This window comes from Asterias amurensis, chromosome 12, assembly GCF_032118995.1.
Source record: "Asterias amurensis chromosome 12, ASM3211899v1".
NCBI classification, from domain to species: domain Eukaryota; kingdom Metazoa; phylum Echinodermata; class Asteroidea; order Forcipulatida; family Asteriidae; genus Asterias; species Asterias amurensis.
In genome coordinates, this window is record NC_092659.1 from 3,503,798 (window position 1) to 3,523,350 (window position 19,553).

Sequence of the window (19,553 nt, forward strand, 5' to 3'; positions counted from 1 at the left end):
CTACTCAAACTGTTGAGTTCGAGAAAGAGTCTCGGTTGGGAGGAAATTTTGAAATAATATTTGGATGTTTTTTAAAAGCATGATGTGCCAAGCTGTACGGACCATGTTGATTCTGGTCTGCATTCAGCTGGGAGTAAATGCAAACGACCCATCTGGAAATGACCCGAATCAGGATACGGGTCAGGGGCACGCAGCTGGAGGAACCACAAACCAGAAGACCAATGAGGTCGATGATGATGGCATACTCTCGCAGAGGTTGACATGGCTGTCTGTTTGTCTGATCGTACCCTCAGCTGTGGGGTTGATCGTCATGGTCAGTAGCTGCTGTCTGTTCTGCTACCGAAGACTGAACCAAACGGACTCATTCTCCCCGACTACAACAGACCCCGATCCTCACCTCAACGACGACGTTCACCAGACTAAGGACGACGGCTACAGTGGCCCCAACCCCATGACATTCTGGCACGGCACCCTGGCTTCACTAAGTGGCACCACGACTCCCAACCCAAGTGGGTGTAAAAACCCAACTGTGTGCCCGAGCAAGGAGGGACCGGAACCCATCCAGTACCTCGATCTCATGTTAGAGCCTCGCTCGTACGAGACCATTCCCACTCACAGTGACGTGGAGATGACGTCATACGCACAGATGCAGGGGGAGATAAGACCATCTGCCAGCCGGAGGTTCTCCTTCTTCCCGTTCAAGCACATCTAGCACGCCCTCTAATGGTAAGATACCATAAATCCGTGTATTGATTTTCACCCACTTGCGTATGCGGCCACACCCTATAAGTAGAGAGGTTGCGCAAGCGTGCGGATACAGATACAGATACGGATATGATAACCGTATCCGTTCACGTCAGCCATGTGTTGAATTTTGTTTCGCAAACCATCTACCTCAAAGGTATGTTTCACTTGAGTGCGCTCGCATTCATCATGAGTGTTTTTCTGACTAACATGACCGATAGAGACCCAGTGTTTTAAACACTGCATTTTCTCATTGTTTGCTTGCAAATGACTAACAATATTTTCTATATCTATATCAAGCAGGATACCAAAAGTTCACTTGTACACTTTTTCGGCTACATTTAAAAAGTTCACAAGGCCTTGTACACTTTTTAGGCAAAACTTGGAAAATTCACAAGGCAATGTACATTTTGTTTTGCCAACATTTTAAAAGTTCACAAGGTTATAGCCTTTTACACTTTTTCGGCAACATTTAAAAATTTCACAAGGACTATAGCCTTGTACACATTTTAAGCAAAATTTGAAAAGTTTACAAGGTTATAGCCTTGTACACTTTTCCGGCAACATTTAAGAAGTTTACAAGGCTATGGCCTTGTACACTTTTTCGCCAACATTTAAAAAGTTCACAAGGCTATAGCCTTGTACACTTTTTTGGCAACATTTAAATAGTTCACAAAGCTATAGCCTTGTACACTTTTAAAGCAAAGTTTGAAAAGTTCACAAGATTATAGCCTTGTACACTTTTTCGGCAACATTTAAACAGTTCACAAGGCTATGGCCTTGTACACTTTTTAAGCAAAATTTCAAATGTTCAAAAGGTTATAGCCTTGTGCACTTTTTCGGCAACATTTAAAAAGTTCACAAGCCTTGTACACTTTTTCGGCAACATTTAAAAAGTTCACAAGGCTAAAGCCTTGTACGCTTTTTCGGCAACATTTAAAAAGTTCACAAGGCTATAGCCTTGTACACTTTTTTGGCAACATTTAAAAAGTTCTCAAGGATATAGCCTCGTACACTTTTTAAGCAAAATTTGAAAAGTTCACAAGGTTATAGCCTTGAACACTTTTTCGGCAACATTTTAAAAGTTCACAAGGCTCTAGCCTTGAACACTTTTTAAGCAAAATTTGAAAAGTTCAGAAGATTGTAGCCTTGTACACTTTTTCGGCAACATTTAAATAGTTCACAAGGCTATATAGCCTTGTACACTTTTTAAGCAAAGTTTGAATAGTTCACAAGGTTATAGCCTTGTACACTTTTTCGGCAACATTTAAAAAGTTCACTTGTACACTTTTTCGGCAACAATTAAAAATTTCACAGGGACTATAGCCTTGTACACTTTTAAGCAAAAATTGAACAATTCACAAGGTTTATAGCCTTGTACACTGTTTCGGCAACATTAAAAAAGTTCACAAGGCCATGTACAATTTTTCGCCAACATTTAAAAAGTTCACAAGGCCATGTACCCTGTTTAAGCAAAATTTGAAAAGTTCACAAGATTATAGCCTTGTACACTTTTTCGGCAACATTTAAATAGTTCACAAGGCAACAAGTTGCCTTGTACACTTTTTAAGCAAAATTTGAAAAGTTCACAAGGCTCGTACACTTTTTCGGCAACATTTAAAAAGTTCACAAGGTCTTGTTCATTTATTCGACAAAATTTGAAAAGTTCACAAGGCTTTAGCCTTGTACAGTTTTCCGACAACATTTGATAAGTCACGTGAACACACAAAGTGTCGACGTATCAATATCTGATCTGTATCCGTACGCTTGCGAAACCTCTCTATGTACTTGACGTTTTTGGTAATATTATCAAAGACCAGTATTCTCACTTGGTGTAATCCCAACATATGCATCAAATAACAAATCTCTGAAAATTTGGACTCAATAATGGTCATGAAAGTTGTAAGTGAACAATGAACTCGTTCGAGCGAAAAAAAAACAAACAAAGGCACCCGACACTTTTTGTATAATACTCAAAGTAAGCATAAAAACCTACTTGGTAACAATCAAGGGAGAGCTCCCTCGGAAGTAACGTAGTTTTGGGGAAAAGTTAAGCTCTCACTTAATAAAAGACTTCAGGCATCTATAATAAAGTGCACACCATTGATGTTTTATCTCTCATAATTCTCTTGCAAATTCGATGACCGATTGGCACAAGATGTTCACAGATTTGATATTTTATGCATAATATTGGGATACATCAAGTGTGAATACTTGTCTTAGACAATTGCCAAAAGTGTCCACTGTCCAGTGTCTTTAAAGCCATTATACACTTTCGGTAAACAGTATTGTCCAAGTCCCACACTTCGTGTATCACAACTTATATATAAAATAACAATCCTGTGGAAATTTAGGCTCAATCGGACATCGGAGTCGGGAGAAAATAACGGGAAAACCCACTCCTGTTTTCGCGCGTTTCGCCGTGTCATGACATGTGTTTATTACAAATCCGTAATTCTCGCTAACGAGAATTTATATTGTTTTACCGTTTTCTCAAAATGTAAAGCATTTCATGGACTAATATTTCAAGAGAAGTCTTTCACCATTACCTTCTGTAAACGCTGTAAATTATTTGTAAATCTGTGAACTTTTTTTTTTCTGTACCGAAAGGGTCCAATGGCTTTAAACAAGACTCATCCATGTCATTTTTTTCATTTTCTTTAGTTTCTAGATTCACAAAAATACCTTCTATCTAACCAAAGTTGTAATGTGACTTTCATTTTCACTATTAGAGCCTCTTGAATTACAACTGAAACACCAACCGAAATTGTTTCGACACGCCAAAATGTTTCTTTTTGTAAGATAAACAGAGATGAGATATTGCATTTGTGTTTGTGTGTGTATGTTTTGTTTTCAATTAGCGAAACGAAAGGCTCTTAGAGTAAGCAGGCAAAAGAAGTGATGTCTGTATAATGCTATACATCTCAATGCAGCTTTGGGTAGCGCACTAGCAGCAAGTTCTTCCTCCCATAAATACTGTCCAAAAAACTGCATTATCATTCCACAATGATTATGTTCATTGCTCTCCATGTTCTTGTGATACTTCAGGGGGTTCGAGCCAGCAGCGAGGGCTTCACTGGACCAACAAGGACACACTTCCCGGTGCATGTGGAACTTGTGCCCGGTTCACGTGGCGTCTCGACGTCCCAGCCCAGCTGCCGAAAGGTGGCGCGTCTACTGCTGAATGGCACGTATTCCCAATCTCGTATAATCAAGATTGACATTGATTTTCCTTTAAATGGCTCTACGAACGGCACCAGTTCGTCTTTGTGTTGTTACAACCCAAACTGCAACAGTTCATCGTCACCCATAACGTCATCATCCTACGACACGTCATCGACTACCAACACGTCATCGCATTTCACTACGTCATCATTACCACACAACACGTCACCACACTCGTCGTCATCTAACACGCCATCATGTTCCAAAGGCACCCCACCAACCAACGCATGTCCATCTCAACTAAACATTCCAGGGTTTTACCTGTGTTCCGATCATGAGCCGATGACGTTCTCCGCTTTTACCATCTTCGAAACAAAAATCCTCAATGATTCTGCTGTTGATGACGACTATAAACAATCAACAGCGGACTCTTGCGATTCTAGCTACCTTCTCTACGTCATCTGGGGAACTTCGTGTGCATGCGTAGTCCTCGTCATCATCAACGTCTTTGTCATCGTGATTGCGTGCCACTACCGTAGACTGATCGTCAAAGTTCGACTCGAGGAATCCAAACTCGACTTGAATCTACTCCGGATGCAGGTCGGCACCTTCCCAGTGGAAGATGTCTACACAGCGCCCTCTGTCGTTGTTCCCGAGGACCGTTACCAAACGTTTACCGTCGTGGTGGACAATCCTCGAGGCAGCGTGCACGCTTACAATCAGGTACGCAGAGAGACTCCGCTGTGAAAAAAAAATCGAGAGATGTTCCGAAATGAACCGGAGATACAACGAAAACAACCGAACCAGTTTCACAGACAGATGAAGTGAGTCACTAATGCAAAACGTCAATGAGTTCTAACTAATCTAAAAAATAACCAAGCATAAGACTGGTGATGATAATTTCACTTGCCAAGTCACAATGCAAACAAGTATATGCTTTTCTTTCTACTTAAAATGTAAACAATACTAAAACAACGAACTTCCAGCCACTAATAGTGTGTGACGTAACAACTGCTTACTCGGAGTATTGAATACAAGAAATGATCAGGGTAGTCGTTATGATTCAAAACATCTACATTATGGGTCAGTGTGGACCACAATCTGTGTCAATATAAACCAGAAATGGGTCAGACTATTAAACGCAGAATCTGAGATAAAATCAAATTTGTCATTCAGTTCTCGGGTCAAACTGACTCAGGAATTGACCAGCCGTCGATTTCACCAAACTCTTTCTAGGAATCTCTGGACTTCGGACGAGTCCCAGAGCCTTGCACTGTAACATGCAAACCCAAAGATTAATCCTAGGTTAGGATGAGTTACTCGTCCTAACTCAAGATAGGATTAATCCAAGCGTTTCGTGAAATCGGCCGCATGTCCCCCTTGAGGTGCTGTTTGTTTGTGTAACTTATCGTAAATAATTTTAGGATCATGGCCTCGCGTTTCTGATTGGTGTGGTCTGACAGCAATTTGCGCCACCTCACCTTGCGCCATTTTCAAGGTGTTGTATTAAAGGCACTGGACACTGTTGGTGTTACTAAAAAATAATTTGCACAAGCAATGGAGAGCTGTTGATACTATAAAACATTGTGAGAAACGGCTCCCCATGAAGAAACGTAGTTTTTGGAGAAAGATGTGGTTTCTCACTCAAGTATTTGAATCAGATAAAAGAATTCTTATGCCTGAAGCCCATTTCATGTATCAAAAAGCAAACCCAATTGTGCAACAAGGTGTTTCTTTCATTCGTTATTCTCTTGCAACTTACGAACAATATTGAGTCAAAATGTTCACAGATTTGTTATTTTATAACTTTGGTAATGAGATACACCAAATGAGAATTATGGTCTTTGACAATTACCAAAGGTGTCCAATGCCTTTAATGATTGCTTCATCTCATAAAATCATCCTTAACAACAAGCTTCAATTGATTTAGTAATAAGCCTCCAGCAGTATCATAATTATGGCAGACACGATGATACATTAAAAAATATAGGCCTGCAATATTATTATTACGTATACTGGAAAGAGCCTAGAGTGACATCCAAACGTGTAATTCAAGTACATGTAGCGTACAGATGCAAACATTTAGGCACTATAGCCAGCCAAAAATATTTCCGAAAGGATCACTAAACAAGAGAAGTAAAAAATAAAAAAAATAGATAGAAAACTGAGTAAAATAAACTGACAGAACGTTTGAAGTTGTTTTATGTAGAGATATTGTACATAGGTATGTTACAAGAGTAATTCAGTTATGCACATTAAATAAGGAATATATTGTGGCCCTAAAAGGTTATCATGCAACGCAAATATCTTTAAAATATAAATATTATTTATGATGTCGAAAAAACTATCGCAAAAAAAAAAAAAGACTACGGAATGAAGACCGTTTTTAATCTTAAATTTAATAAAGATAATACATGGAAAAAATCTTCTTTAAAAACTTTCAGATTCGAATTAGCTTAAAGCCATTGGACCCTTTCGGTAAACAGTATTTTCCAAGGCCCACACTTCGTGTATCACAACTTCTATATAAAATAACAAACCTGTGAAAATTTAGGCTCAATCGGTCATCAGAGTCGGGAGTAAATAACGGGAAAATCCACCCTTGTTTCGGCACGTTTCGCCGTGTCATGACATGTGTTTAAAATAAATCCGTAATTCTCGCTATCGAGAATTGATATTGTTTTAATGTTTTCTCAAAAAGTAAAGCATTTCATGGACTAATATTTTAAGAGAAGTCTTTCACCACAACCTTCTGTAAACCCTGTAAGTTATTTGTAAATCTGTGAACTTTTAATGTTTTTTTCTGTACCGAAAGGGGGCAATGGCTTTAACCCGATTAATTGTAATTGATAAACTATAATTCTTGTTATCCCAATCAATGTTTTTGTATGAACTAGCGTGTAATGACTTAATTTTTCAAAAAGTATTATTTTAGACGCTCTTCACAGAAGTATAGTTAAAAAAAAATGTAAAAGCCAAACCATGAACCCGTTGTTTCGTGTTTAAAAGCAGTGGACATTATTGGTAATTACTCAAAATAATTATCAGCATAAAACCTTTCTTGGTAACGAGTAATGGGGAGAGGTTGATAGTATAAAACATTGTAAGAAACGGCTCCGAATTTGCAACGAATTAGATTTCAATACCTCAAATTTAGAATTTGAGGTCTCGAAATCAAACATCTGAAAGCACACAACTTTGACAAGGGTGTTTTTTTCTTTTATTATCTCGCAAGTGAGAAGACTGGTCTTTGACAATTACCAATAGTGACCACTGCCTTTAACAATATTAAAGCCATTATTCACTTTCGGCACAGAACAAAAAATAAAAGTTCACAGATTTACAAATAACTTACAGGGTTTACAGAAGGTAATGGTGAAAGACTTCTCTTGAAATATTATTCCATTAAATGCTTTTCTTTTCGAGAGAACATCAAAACAATTATTAATTCTCGTTGTCGAGAATTACGGATTTATTTTAAACACATGTCATGACACGGCGAAACGGGCGGAAACAAGGGTGGTTTTTCCCCGTTATTTTCTCCCGACTCCGATGACCGATTGAGCCTAAATTTTCACAGATTTGTTATTTTTTATATCAGTTGTGATGCACGAAGTCTGGGTCTTTGGACAATACAGTTTACCGAAAGTGTCCAATGGCTTTAAAGGAACGTTACAGAACTCGTAAGAACAAAAATCGCGAATATCACAGATTTACATAAAACTTACACGGTCTAATGATGATGTTAGTAGAAAACAGCCCTTGAAACATTTCTGTCTGAAACTTTATGAGAAATAAATAAAACTAATTTCCCAATAGGAGTTCATCGCTCACTGAGATTTTGATTCATTTAAGTTTTTGCATTGATGTCGGTTTTTTACTATTTTCTCGTGACCCAGATGGCCGATCGATCTCAAACTTCTACAGGTTTGTCAGTTCATTGTATATAGCTGGACTGCATTAAGTGCTTACACTGTCAGCAACTGATTTGTAAGCAAAAACAATTATGTAATGTTCATTTACAAAACAAAGAGTCGAATAATGTCATGTTATTTATTTTGTTTGTAATATTTTATTTACTGACTTATTTATTTTACTGACTTATTTATTCTGTATTGTTACTATAAGATTTCCGGTCACTTTACTTCTCGAAATCGACTTATCCTTCAACCCAACACTTTTCAAAACTAAACTATACAAAAACATTATGTAACGTATCACTCCGATACGCTTTTCCCGAAATCAAGATTAGGTTTAATGTATACTTATTTATTTATTTCATACAAATATGTGGTTGTGACGCAAACGACTCTCAGAAAAACGAACATAATCAGTATACTATAGCCAATAACCCAAGAAGACAAGGAAGGAAGTTTCAGTTTCACCTTATGGAAGGAATTTCCCTGAAAATTATTCCATGAAAAAAAAAACGCAGTCAGGTAGGGGCTGAAAACCCTAAACAGCAGCCTTTACCCTAAACATCTGACGTCACACTTTGAGATTTGTGAATTACCCCACAGAGATTTGCTGTTGAGCCCACGCACATAATCGTCTTTGACCTCGCACCAGTTCACATGGCCGCCATAAGATTCTCAGTAAAATCTGACGTACATGTGTTTATATGAACCAATACCTGTCTTTGTTCTTGTGGATAAGAACCGACAGGGGACCAGTCTAATGTTATAACTTCCTTTGACGCTTCACTGTGCGGGATACCATACGGGAAGTCATGATGCAATGTATGGCATCACTTACCACCTATCAAGGAAGTCGATTACCTTCTCATTATTTGTATGATTTCGTCATCTAATTCTCAAAATATGACTATTTTCAGTTTTGTTCAATATCCCTTTCAGCCAAGGTTTTAAATAATATATCTCTTTGTTGGTGACGGGAAAAATATAATGAATGGCAAAATATAATATGCTCGCACTGGACCTTTAGCCATGGATGCATAGGCAATTTTCTGTATTATTAAATGTCTCTACATTATTTGTTGGGGTGTTTGTTGGGGTGCTTGTGTGCTTGTCTGTGTTTTTTTTTTTTTTTTTTTTTTTTTGGAGGTTTTGTTTGCTTGTTATGGTGTTGGGGTTTCAGTTTTCCTTTTTTTTTGCCACCAGTCCCCCCAAAAAGAAAATGTGTTTGTTGGGTGGGTTTTATATGTTTATCATTTTCCCTTTTTTTTTAGAGAGGGGGGGGGGGGGGCGGTAGTGAGCCCTAAACAAGGTTCCCAGCCAACCGGTTCTGAAGGACTGTCGACGGGGAAATTCGTTACCTATGTATTGGGCATACCAATTTTATACCAAATAAGGTTTTAAAGCTAAATGCGGTCATCGTTATCTTATTGATACGTCTCGTAACAATCAGCAACAAAAACAGGTCTGCAAAACAAACACAATGATACGTCGTTGAAGTTTGCCCTACACAAACAACCCGTGCCGTTGGTAGGCCTACGCTATGATCATAACAACAAAGATTAAAGGCACTGAACTTCTTTGGTTATTGCCAAAGACCCGTATTCTCACTTCTTGTATCCCATAACAAATCTGTGAACATTTTGACTCAATTGGTCATCGAAAGTTACATGCGAATAATGAAAGAAAAATCACATTTGTTGCACAAACTTGTGTGATTTTAGATGCCTAAATAAATATTTAAAAGACTTCAGGCTTGAAGTATTTGAGTAAAAATTACCCCTTTCTCAATAACTACGTTACTTCAGATAGCAGTTTTTCACAATGTGTTATACCATAGAGTACTGTCCTTACTCTATGGTTATACTATCAACAGCTCTCCATTGCTCATTACCAAATACGTTTTCATGCTAATAATTATTTCGAGTAGTTGCCAATGGTGTCCAGTGACTTTAAATCAAAGATGGCGTCACAACTAGAGTCACGTGAGTCTATATGGTTATATCGCCAGGAACACGGCTCCAGTTGCATGTTGTTGTTGTTGATGCAACAATCAGAAAGCCACAACAATGAACTTCTGTCCCTGTAACGACCCGCCACAATCTTAGATACGTAATGATATCAAAACAATCATGAAATTTGTTGACTAAAAGATACTAAATAATATTTACAGATACAAGGTCCAACTAATCCATCAAATGTATCATCGGAAAATAAGGTAAACAATAAATAGGTTAAAGTATCAGACCGCTTCCCCTCAAAATGTCTATTAAAAAAGAAAATGTTTTTGCCATCAACGCAATTTATTTTTTACAAACAATGAGATAATGTTCTCTTTTAAAAGCACATGAAATATGAAGAAGATAATAGCACCAAATAACGCCAAAATTGCATTTTTTTGTTATCGTTATTACGAAATGTTACAATAATAACTTGCACGTTGAGATGATGATATTCACTTAAATTTTTGAAAAAAAAACCTAAATGGCGCGCAAAAGATCAATGAAGGTGCCGCGCAGAGTTAGAATCGGATCTTACTTTAGACACTGGACACTATTGGTAATTACTTAAAATAGTTGTTAGCATTAAACAAAAAATACTTGGTAATGAGTAATGGAGAGATGGTGATAGTATAGAATATTGTGAGAAGCGGCTCCCTCCGAAGTAACGTAGTTTTTAAGAAATAGGTAATTTCTCACTCAAACAATTATCAAAAGACTTCAGTCCTAAAGACTTTTTTTAGGCATCTGAAAGCACACAAAGTATCAATGCAACAATTAAGGGTGTATTTTCTTCTATTATTCTCTTGCAACTTCGATGACCAATTGAGTCAAATTTTCACAGACGTGTTATTTTATGCATATGTTGGGATACAGTAAGTGAGAATGCTGGTCTTTGACAAAATTACCTAAGGAGTCCACAGTGCCTTTAACTCAAGTAAACATAATAATAACTAACTAAAAACAGTCAACGTTCGGTACAATCATGTAGAAAAATCTGTTTTCAGAGCCATTTTGAACACTCCTCCGAAAAGAGATTTGCACAATGGTTGTCCTACAACTTTACTAACGAGTTTGTTCCACACCCAGCTAGAGACGTAATTCCTAGCAAACACCGCTACACGGGCCCAATTTCATATACCTGCTAAGCACAACAAAATTTCTTAGCATGAAATTTCTTCCTTGATAAAAACAGGATTACCAACAAAATGTCCATTTGTTGCACAGTGCTTGTTACTGGCATTCAGCTGATGTTTGCTCATCCTGAAAATCATGTGGAAATTTTGGTTAATAATCCTGTTTCTATCGAGGCAGAAATGTCATGCTAAGCAAATTTGTGTGCTTAGCAGCTCTATGAAATTGGGCCAAGATGTGCTCATCATGCACTTAGTGAAGACGATGTGGACGTGCGTAGATGGTTGCTAGGCAACACAAGTAGTCAATTAGATGTTGTAGAACTTGACCAATACGTCAGAGAATGACATGGATACCGACCTTTTTTTTCTTCAAAGATTTAATTACCTTTAAGACGGATATAAGTTTAAAACCTTACTGTAACTGAAAACATTTCAGGCTAAATAATCGCTTAACTTCTTAGAATCCAAATATACATTCTTAGAATCCAATTACTGATTTTTTTTTTTTTTGACAGAATTACGAGAGTTTTATATGTCTTCCCAAGATGAACTAATTGGTAGGCCCATTGGTCAGTTTAGCATCTACGTCATCCTTTGGCGTGTCGCGGCCGATCACATGTTTCATGCTATTATACGATGTGTACAGTTTCATTCTATACAGTGGACATCGGTAAACAGTATGTCCAAAGGCACACACTTCGTGTGTCACAATTTACATATAAATTAACAAACCTGTGAACATTTAGGCTCAATCGGTCATCGGAGTCGGGAGAAAATAACGGGAAAACCCACCCTTGTTTGTTACATTTTCAAAAAATACACAATTCAAAATAGGACCATTAAGTATCATGATGCTTTTTCATTCGTTTTGTATTTATACTCTTGTTTTAAAGCCATTGGACACTTTCGGTACAGAAACAAAAATAAAAGTTCACAGATTTACAAATAACTTACAGGGTTTACAGAAGGTAATGGTGAAAGACTCGTCTTGAAATATTGTTCCATGAAATGCTTTACTTTTTGAGAAACATTAAAACAATATCAATTCTCGGTATCGAGAATTACGGATTTATTTTAAACACATGTCATGACACGGCAAAACGTGCGGAAACAAGGGTGGGTTTTCCCGTTATTTTCTCCCGACTCCGATGACCGATTGAGCCTAACTTTTCACAGGTTTGTTGTTTTATATAGAAGTTGTGATACACGAAGTGTGGGCTATGGACAATACTGTTTACCGAAAGTGTCCGATGGCTTTAACAAATGGACGTATACACCGTGTTTGTGGGTCATAGTGCAAAATGGCTACACACTTCACGACACCAGTTTGTGACTAACTGAACAAATCTCTCTTGTTTCGTTTCTTCAATTTTATTCAATTGATAATTTATTGTGTTCCCATTTTCTTACAATGCAATATGTACAAATCTTAAATGTCACATAATATCTTGTATTGTACTATTTTGTTTCTAAATGTAAAAGAGTGAAAAACACCACTCTTTACTTTTCGAGCTGTCCGTTTTATGGCTCTTCAAAAAGAGTGGTGGTTACTTCACTCTTTGAGAGTAACGTATCACTCCGGGACAGAGTAAAAAATCACTCAAAAAGATGCAAACGTCAATCTAAAAGAGTGGAGGACCACTCGAAAAAGAGTTGTCCTTCATTATGGCTCTTGAAAGAGTGCCTTTTCACTCTTTTACATTAAGAGAGTACTTGTTTATTAATCTTCGGTACTTGGTCCTTCGTCACCAATATGACAGACAGTTTCGTCATATAGTTTGCTTTATCATTTCCCATTCCTCAAATATTTCTCCAATGACTTGGGAAAAAACAGTTTCCATGTAAAATCATTGTCGAATGCTGATAATGTATTCATTACTATATATCGGTTGTGCTGTCTCGCGCGCTATGACAGCCTTAAATTTATGACCCTTTCAAGTCATTATTAATTTTCTGTAAATGGTAAATCCTGACACCGGTCTGTTATAGGTTAGCACCGAGATTGAACATTTTTTAAGTAGTATGGGGAGTGCTACTTTATAAGAATCCGCTTTTTTGTCTGATTATATCTTTTTATTGCAACGTCACAGCCCGACAACCAACCAAGGTTTTAAACACAACGGAAAACCGTAAAGGAGAAACAAAAACGTATATAAACTATTATTTATTACACTTTTCAAACAACGGCTTAATTTCTTGAAAACAAAACAACCATGCGCGGGAAGTTGTATTATGCAAATGAAATTTTGCAGAACATTTTTTAAATTAAATACCTTTAAGAGGCACTGGATCTCATTGGTAATTACTCAAAATAATTTCTAACATAACAACGTACTTGGTAACGAGCTGTTGATAATAATATAAAGCATTGTGAGAAACGGCGCCCTAGCTCTGAAGTAACATAGTTTTTGAGAATGAGGTAACTTTTTACAAAAATAATATAAAATACTTCATCTGAAGCCGTTTATTATGTGTCTGAAAGCACACAAAGTTATGCAACATGGGTGTTTTTTCTTTCAATATTCTCTTGCAACTTTGATGACCAAATTGAGCCAAAATTTCCACAGAGTTGATATTGTATGCATAATGTTGGGATACATCAAGTGAGAACACTGGTCTTTGACAGCACTACCAAACGTGTACAGTGCCTTTAAAGGCAGTGGACACTATTGGTAATTGTCAGAAGACTAGCCTTTACAGTTGGTGTATCTCAACATATGCATAAAATATAAAACCTGTGAAAATTTGAGCTCAATCGGTCATCGAAGTTGCGAGATAACTATGAAAGAAAAAAAAACACCCTTGTCACACTAAGTTGTATGCATTCAGATGCTTGATTTCGAGACCTCAAATTCTAAACTTGAGGTTTCGAAATCAAATTCGTGGAAAATTACTATTTTTCTCGAAAACTACGTTACTTCAGAGGGAGCCGTTTCTCACAATGTTTTATACCATCAACCTCTCCCCATTACTTATCACCAAGAAAGGTTTCATGCTAATCAATATTTTGAGTAATTACCAATATAGTGTCCACTGCCTTTAAACATCTGTGTTTTACTAACATTCGGTCGTCCATGCGAACCAGCGTGGTTTGTTTATCAACAAAAGAAAGGTCTATAAACAATCATGGTCTTCACATCAGATACAAGTTCAAAGCCACAATAATTTTCAGAACCCATCGCCTTCAGGCAGGTGTTTACTGTGACGTCACACTCCCGCAACACATCGATCAAGCTATAATCGTATGTGAAAATGTGGATGGATGGTCGTAGAATTGTTTTGATAGGTGTAAACTATGCTATAATATGTAATAGTTCATATACCATACTGCTAAAATAGTTATTATAATAGTTCATAATTATACTTCGTGTTGTTATTTGGTTTAATTACAGAATATATAATTTCTTTACAAATGTTAAAAACACCAAGCAATGATGTTTGTGCATATCCAAGCTAAAATATTATTTACAGAATACAAAACTTGTTTAAACCTTTTGTATTTTTTTTTTTTTTTTAATGGGTCGTGTTGTCATGATCAAAGCAGGCCTATGGCATGTACATGGAATTATGAACACTCAGCCACTTACTTGTGGTTATTACTCAAAATAATGATGAGCATAAAAACTTACTTGGTAACGAGCAATAAGCCTTTTTGAGGTATGGCAGAAGTGATAGGAGTGCACTGGTCGGATTGAGCGCATACAGACAAATTTACCCAAACCTTATAGTGTTGTAGCATTGTGTCCGCCATGTCTCAAAAAGGATTATGGGAAGCTATTGATAGTATAAAACATTGTGATAAATGGCTCCCTCTGACGTAATGTAGTTTTTGAGAAAGAGGTTATTTCTCACTAAATTAATATTAAATGACCTCAGGTCTGGAGCCTTTTATGTGCATTCGAGAGCACACGCATTTTGTGCAATAATGGTGCTTTTTCTTTCACTGTTCTCTTGCAATTTCGATGACCAGTCGAGTCAAAAATTCCACAGATTTCTTATTTTATGAATAATGTTTAGATGCAATAACCGCAGGTGTTCATGCCTTTACTCAAGTTTGCACGGAGGGAGGGCGCATGCCGTGCAATACCTTAGTTAATAAATACACGTACACAGGTTTGCTTTGATCATGATGAGACAGCCCCTTTAAAGAACACTGATGCTGGCATAATGCTGTTAATTATCAGCTTGCTGTTTCGGTGTATGAATGTTATAAACAATATTGTACATTTACCTCATGATTTATAATTATAGTTCTTAGTTATAAATATCAGTTGATTTCACTAAATGCAAGTCTACATATATAAAAAAAAAAATCTCTTTTGTAGAATACTTCAGATCCTGCTTAATTCAAAAGAATTGTTTTTGCAAAATAAACTCTTCTTGATAAATGTGTATACAATTGCCTCGCACTTTTCTTAAATCTCAACAAACTTTAAAACTAACGCTTTTTGCAGCAGAGTTTAGAAACACAGTTCCTGCTCAAATCAAAAGAATTAGTTGCAAATCTGTGTTGATCAGTTTGTATTTAAACAATTTCCTCACTCTGTTCTTAACACGAAAAAACGTTGTTTTGCAGAAGATTAAAAACACAGCTCCTGCTCAAATCAGAGTTTGCAAATCCTTCTTGGGCAGTTTCGCAGCAGAGTTTAAAGACGCAATTCCTGCTCAAATCAGAAAAGAATTGTTTGCAAGTTCTTCTTGATCAGTTTGTATTAATATACAATTTCCTTACACTGTTTTCAAATCTCAACAATTTACAAAACAAACTTTTTTTTTGCAGCAGAGTTTAAAGACATCCTGCCCTTTAAATCAACAGATTTATTTTCAAATCCTTGTTGATCGGTTTGTATAGTAACAATTTCCTTACAGAGTTTAAAGACACAGTTCCCCCATCATTAAAGTACTTGGTCATCCTCCTCCTCCTCTTCCAACTCATCATTAGCATCAATCATCTGAGACACGCCCACCAATTTACCCTTCTCCAAGATGACACCGAGAGACGGTACACTCCCTCTCTTGGCCACGGGTGGCATGAAGCTAGACCGGTGCTCATTGAGTGCCTTCAGGCCTGCCAGGTCAAGGGTTCCTTCGCTAGATCGCCTCTCTGAGATCTTATCCTTGACCTTCATGTCTCGCTTGTACTCCTCGAATGATGTCTTTAAGCGCTCGGTCAGCAAATCGCAGATCATCTTCGCCTTCTCCGAGCGGTTGCAGACCACGGCGTGCACCCTCATCTCGACCTGCATCCGTTGCAGCTCATTCCGGTGAATCCAGGCGAACACGCGCGGATACTTCGGGTGCAGCCCGCAGTGCGAGATCCGATGTAGCTGGAACGTTTGTAGAGCCATCGGTAATTCCTTGATATCGAGACGCTCCAAGTTCAACCCGTCCACGGCGATGGTCAGTTGGGCCTTAGCTGAGCGGGTTCCCTTGTTGGATTTGGACCATATCTCCAGTAACGGCTCGTTCAGGCAGTCGTGACCCTTACCCGTGACGGTACGGAGGCTCCCTAAGTAGCTGACATTAAAAGTCTTCTCCTTAGTCGGTGATGCGGCCAGGGAGGCCGATATAGAATTTTTGGGTTTTCGTTTGAATATGGACAGCGCCATGGCAGGTTAATACTGTCTCTCCACGACACAGTACACGAGAGCACACTTTGCAACACTCAATCCCAACGACCAAGACATACACTCATCAAAAACATGCACGATCCAGTACTGAATATTTCTAGGGAGTAGTCACGCCGCATTAATAATTATGAAGACATACAATCGGCAAAACAGAGAGACGAATATAGCACAGACCGCCGAGTTGGATTCTACACTGAAGAACGGCTAGCTGTATATTATTTTATCCCCAAGCTACACTGAGCTATACGAGACACAATGTTAGCTCACTGAGCGCCAAAGTCGGGCTAAAAACCAACAAACAATGACTTAAAAAGGTCACGCCATCATTTTACAAGTACGGGCGAAAACACTTTGAATACGAGGAGGGCAAAGTCATGGATGGGCAAAGTATCCTTGTTTATCAGAGCAACAGATCTCACGTAGGCACGTTAGAAACAATCCATCTCCAGCTCTATATAATAAACATATTGATACGATGTGGCTCTCTGCAGCTTTGCACTCGAGAATGATGGTTAGGCTTTCGGGGTGAATCAAATGGATTCAATTCGTTATTGGTTTATTTTATATAAACAAAAATAAAAAGTCACAAACTAAGGCAATTTGGTTTACAATAAAATTACATTAAACATATATGTATATGTATATTATGTCAAATACAATATTAAAATATTACTTGAGTTAAACAGACAAACAGAAATTGGGAAAACACCATTAAACCCTCCCCCCCCCCCAAAGAAAAAAAAAAGGAAAACAAACAAGTTGGTCACAAAATTAAAAAGGAAACAAAGACGAATTATGTTTTTCATGTTGACAATGACAATTAACCAATATACAGTTGAAAACAAATGAGTAATGAGCAATTTTATGAAAAGATGGATGCCACATAATTCAACAGATATAAAACGTAAAGAAATTTCAAATATAATATCGAGTGTAATTAAAGGAACACGATGCCTTGGATCGGTCGAGTTTGTCTTTGAAAAGCGTTCGTAACTGTTTGTTATAAAATTCATCTGGTTAGGAAGATGTTGAAAAATAGAATACAATGATCCACACAAACATGCCTCGAAATTGCACGGTTTTCCTTTTACCTCGTCGAATAGCACGGTCGGCCATTTATGGGAGTCAAATTTTTGACTTTTTAAACATCTTTCCAATCAAATGAATTTTATAACAAACGGTTATCAACGCTTTTTATAGACCAACTCGTCCGATCCAAGGCAACGTGTTCCTTTAACATGCTATCCAAAATGAAACGGGAAAATGTTTTGATGCATACTGCTTTACATTTCCTTGTGACACCCAAGGACTAAGACACGACAAGGACAAAAATAACAATGACACGGACCACACTAATCAATTACAATAATTATCAAAACAACAGTCTCTGAGCAATAGTTAGTGTTTAAAGATCTACCAATACATAGTCAATCAAGCAGTGATGTTTCAGTTTGTAAGAGAATGATTTGAGCGAACGAGACTTTTTTTAATATCAGAGTTGAGGTTACTCCAGAATAGGATACCATGAGTCCTTGGAGAGGATGCCATTCACACGACAGAAATTTAACTTGGGGTCCCTAGCTTAATTTAAGCATGGTTGTCAGTGTAGCAATGTTTGACAACAATTTTGCCAGATAAATTGTGGACAGTAGAAACAATTGTTGTCATTTCACACATTAAAGAAACATTTTTGCAACATTTTAACAACCATGCTACAATTTAGCAAGGGACCCTTGCTAAATTGCTCTCGTGTGAAAGGGGCTTTAGCCGCTCGGGGTTGTGAAGTGTTGAACTTGAACATGGCTCCGAGATGATTATTGATATCATGGTGTTTATTGAAAGGACTCAACCCCTCATCAGCAGACGGGGAAATGCTTTGTTCTCACCGCCGAACTTTGCCCGGCTCGAAAGGTACAGAGTCCCATCTATCCAAATAAATTTCACAGTTATTCAGTATACGTGGGATTTGTTATTGAATGAAAGAAAATAGAATCAGTCTATGGCATTAAAGGCACTGTGTACGTTTGGTACTGTCAAAGCCCAGTATTTTCACTTGGTGTATCCCATAATTATGCATAAAATAACAAACCAGTGAAAATATGGGCTAAAAATTAGTCAAACGAAATGTACAAGAGAATGATGAACGAAAAGTAGTCACCTTTGTTGCATTACATTGTGTTCTTTCAGATGCGTAATAATGGGCTTCAGCTGATTTATTTTTTATTAATTGAGTGAGAAATTACCTCTATCTCAAAAACTACGTTACTTCAGAGGGAGCCGTTTTTCACTATCTATGGTTGACGGTTTACTACGTATTTTATCTTCGGGCTGCTTGACCCTGGACACTATTGGTAATTACTCAAAAGTAGCATAAAACCTTACTTGGTAAAGAGTATTTGGGAAAGGTTGATAGTACAATTGTGAGAAACGGCTCCTACTGAAGTGACGTAGCTTTCGAGAAAGAAGTAATTTTCCACGATTTTGATTTCGAGACCTCGAGTTTAGAATTAGAGGTCTCGAAATCAAGCATCTGAAAGCACACAACTTCGTGTGACAAGGGTGTTTTGTTCTTTCATTATTATCTCGCAACTTCGACACCCAATTGAGCTCAAATATTCACAGGTTTGTTATTCCATGTATATGTTGAGATACACCGAGTAATAAGACTGATGGTCTTTGACTGTTACCAATAGTGTCCAGTGTCTTTAACAGACCTTCCAATCAGGGATCACACACAGGTTTACGAGATATCAGCCAGGAAAATGGCAGCGAATTCTGGTACGCCTAGGGAATTCGACTTTACAAAATTATATTCTTCCAAAAGTAAGATCAAGAAAAAGAAGACTCGAACAAGACAAACAAGTACATCATCCCAGCGGGTAAAATCAGTGAATTAACGTTGAAACAACGTCATACCCGACGTTGAAGTAACGTTGAATAATAGTTGGATTGGCAAATCGTTTT

At 37.6% G+C, this 19,553-nt stretch overlaps 2 protein-coding genes across 2 annotated transcripts; one reads left to right on the plus strand and one right to left on the minus strand.

The window, feature by feature from the left end:
• On the plus strand, positions 1–7,262 carry LOC139945109 (uncharacterized). The gene is made up of 2 exons (XM_071942378.1): positions 1–726; positions 3,793–7,262. Exons 1-2 carry the CDS (start codon positions 724–726, stop codon positions 4,654–4,656), a joined length of 867 nt encoding a protein of 288 aa, XP_071798479.1. The 5' UTR covers positions 1–723; the 3' UTR covers positions 4,657–7,262.
• Positions 7,263–14,119: 6,857 nt separating this feature from the next.
• Positions 14,120–16,899, minus strand: LOC139945515 (protein FAM43A-like). The gene has a single exon (XM_071942886.1). It carries the CDS (start codon positions 16,566–16,568, stop codon positions 15,855–15,857), a length of 714 nt encoding a protein of 237 aa, XP_071798987.1. The 5' UTR covers positions 16,569–16,899; the 3' UTR covers positions 14,120–15,854.
• Positions 16,900–19,553: the final 2,654 nt, after the last annotated feature.

Bases quoted from the DNA above. Each gene is read 5' to 3' on its own strand.
- LOC139945515 (XM_071942886.1), bottom strand. From the start codon at position 16,568: ATGGCGCTGTCCATATTCAAACGAAAACCCAAAAATTCTATATCGGCC.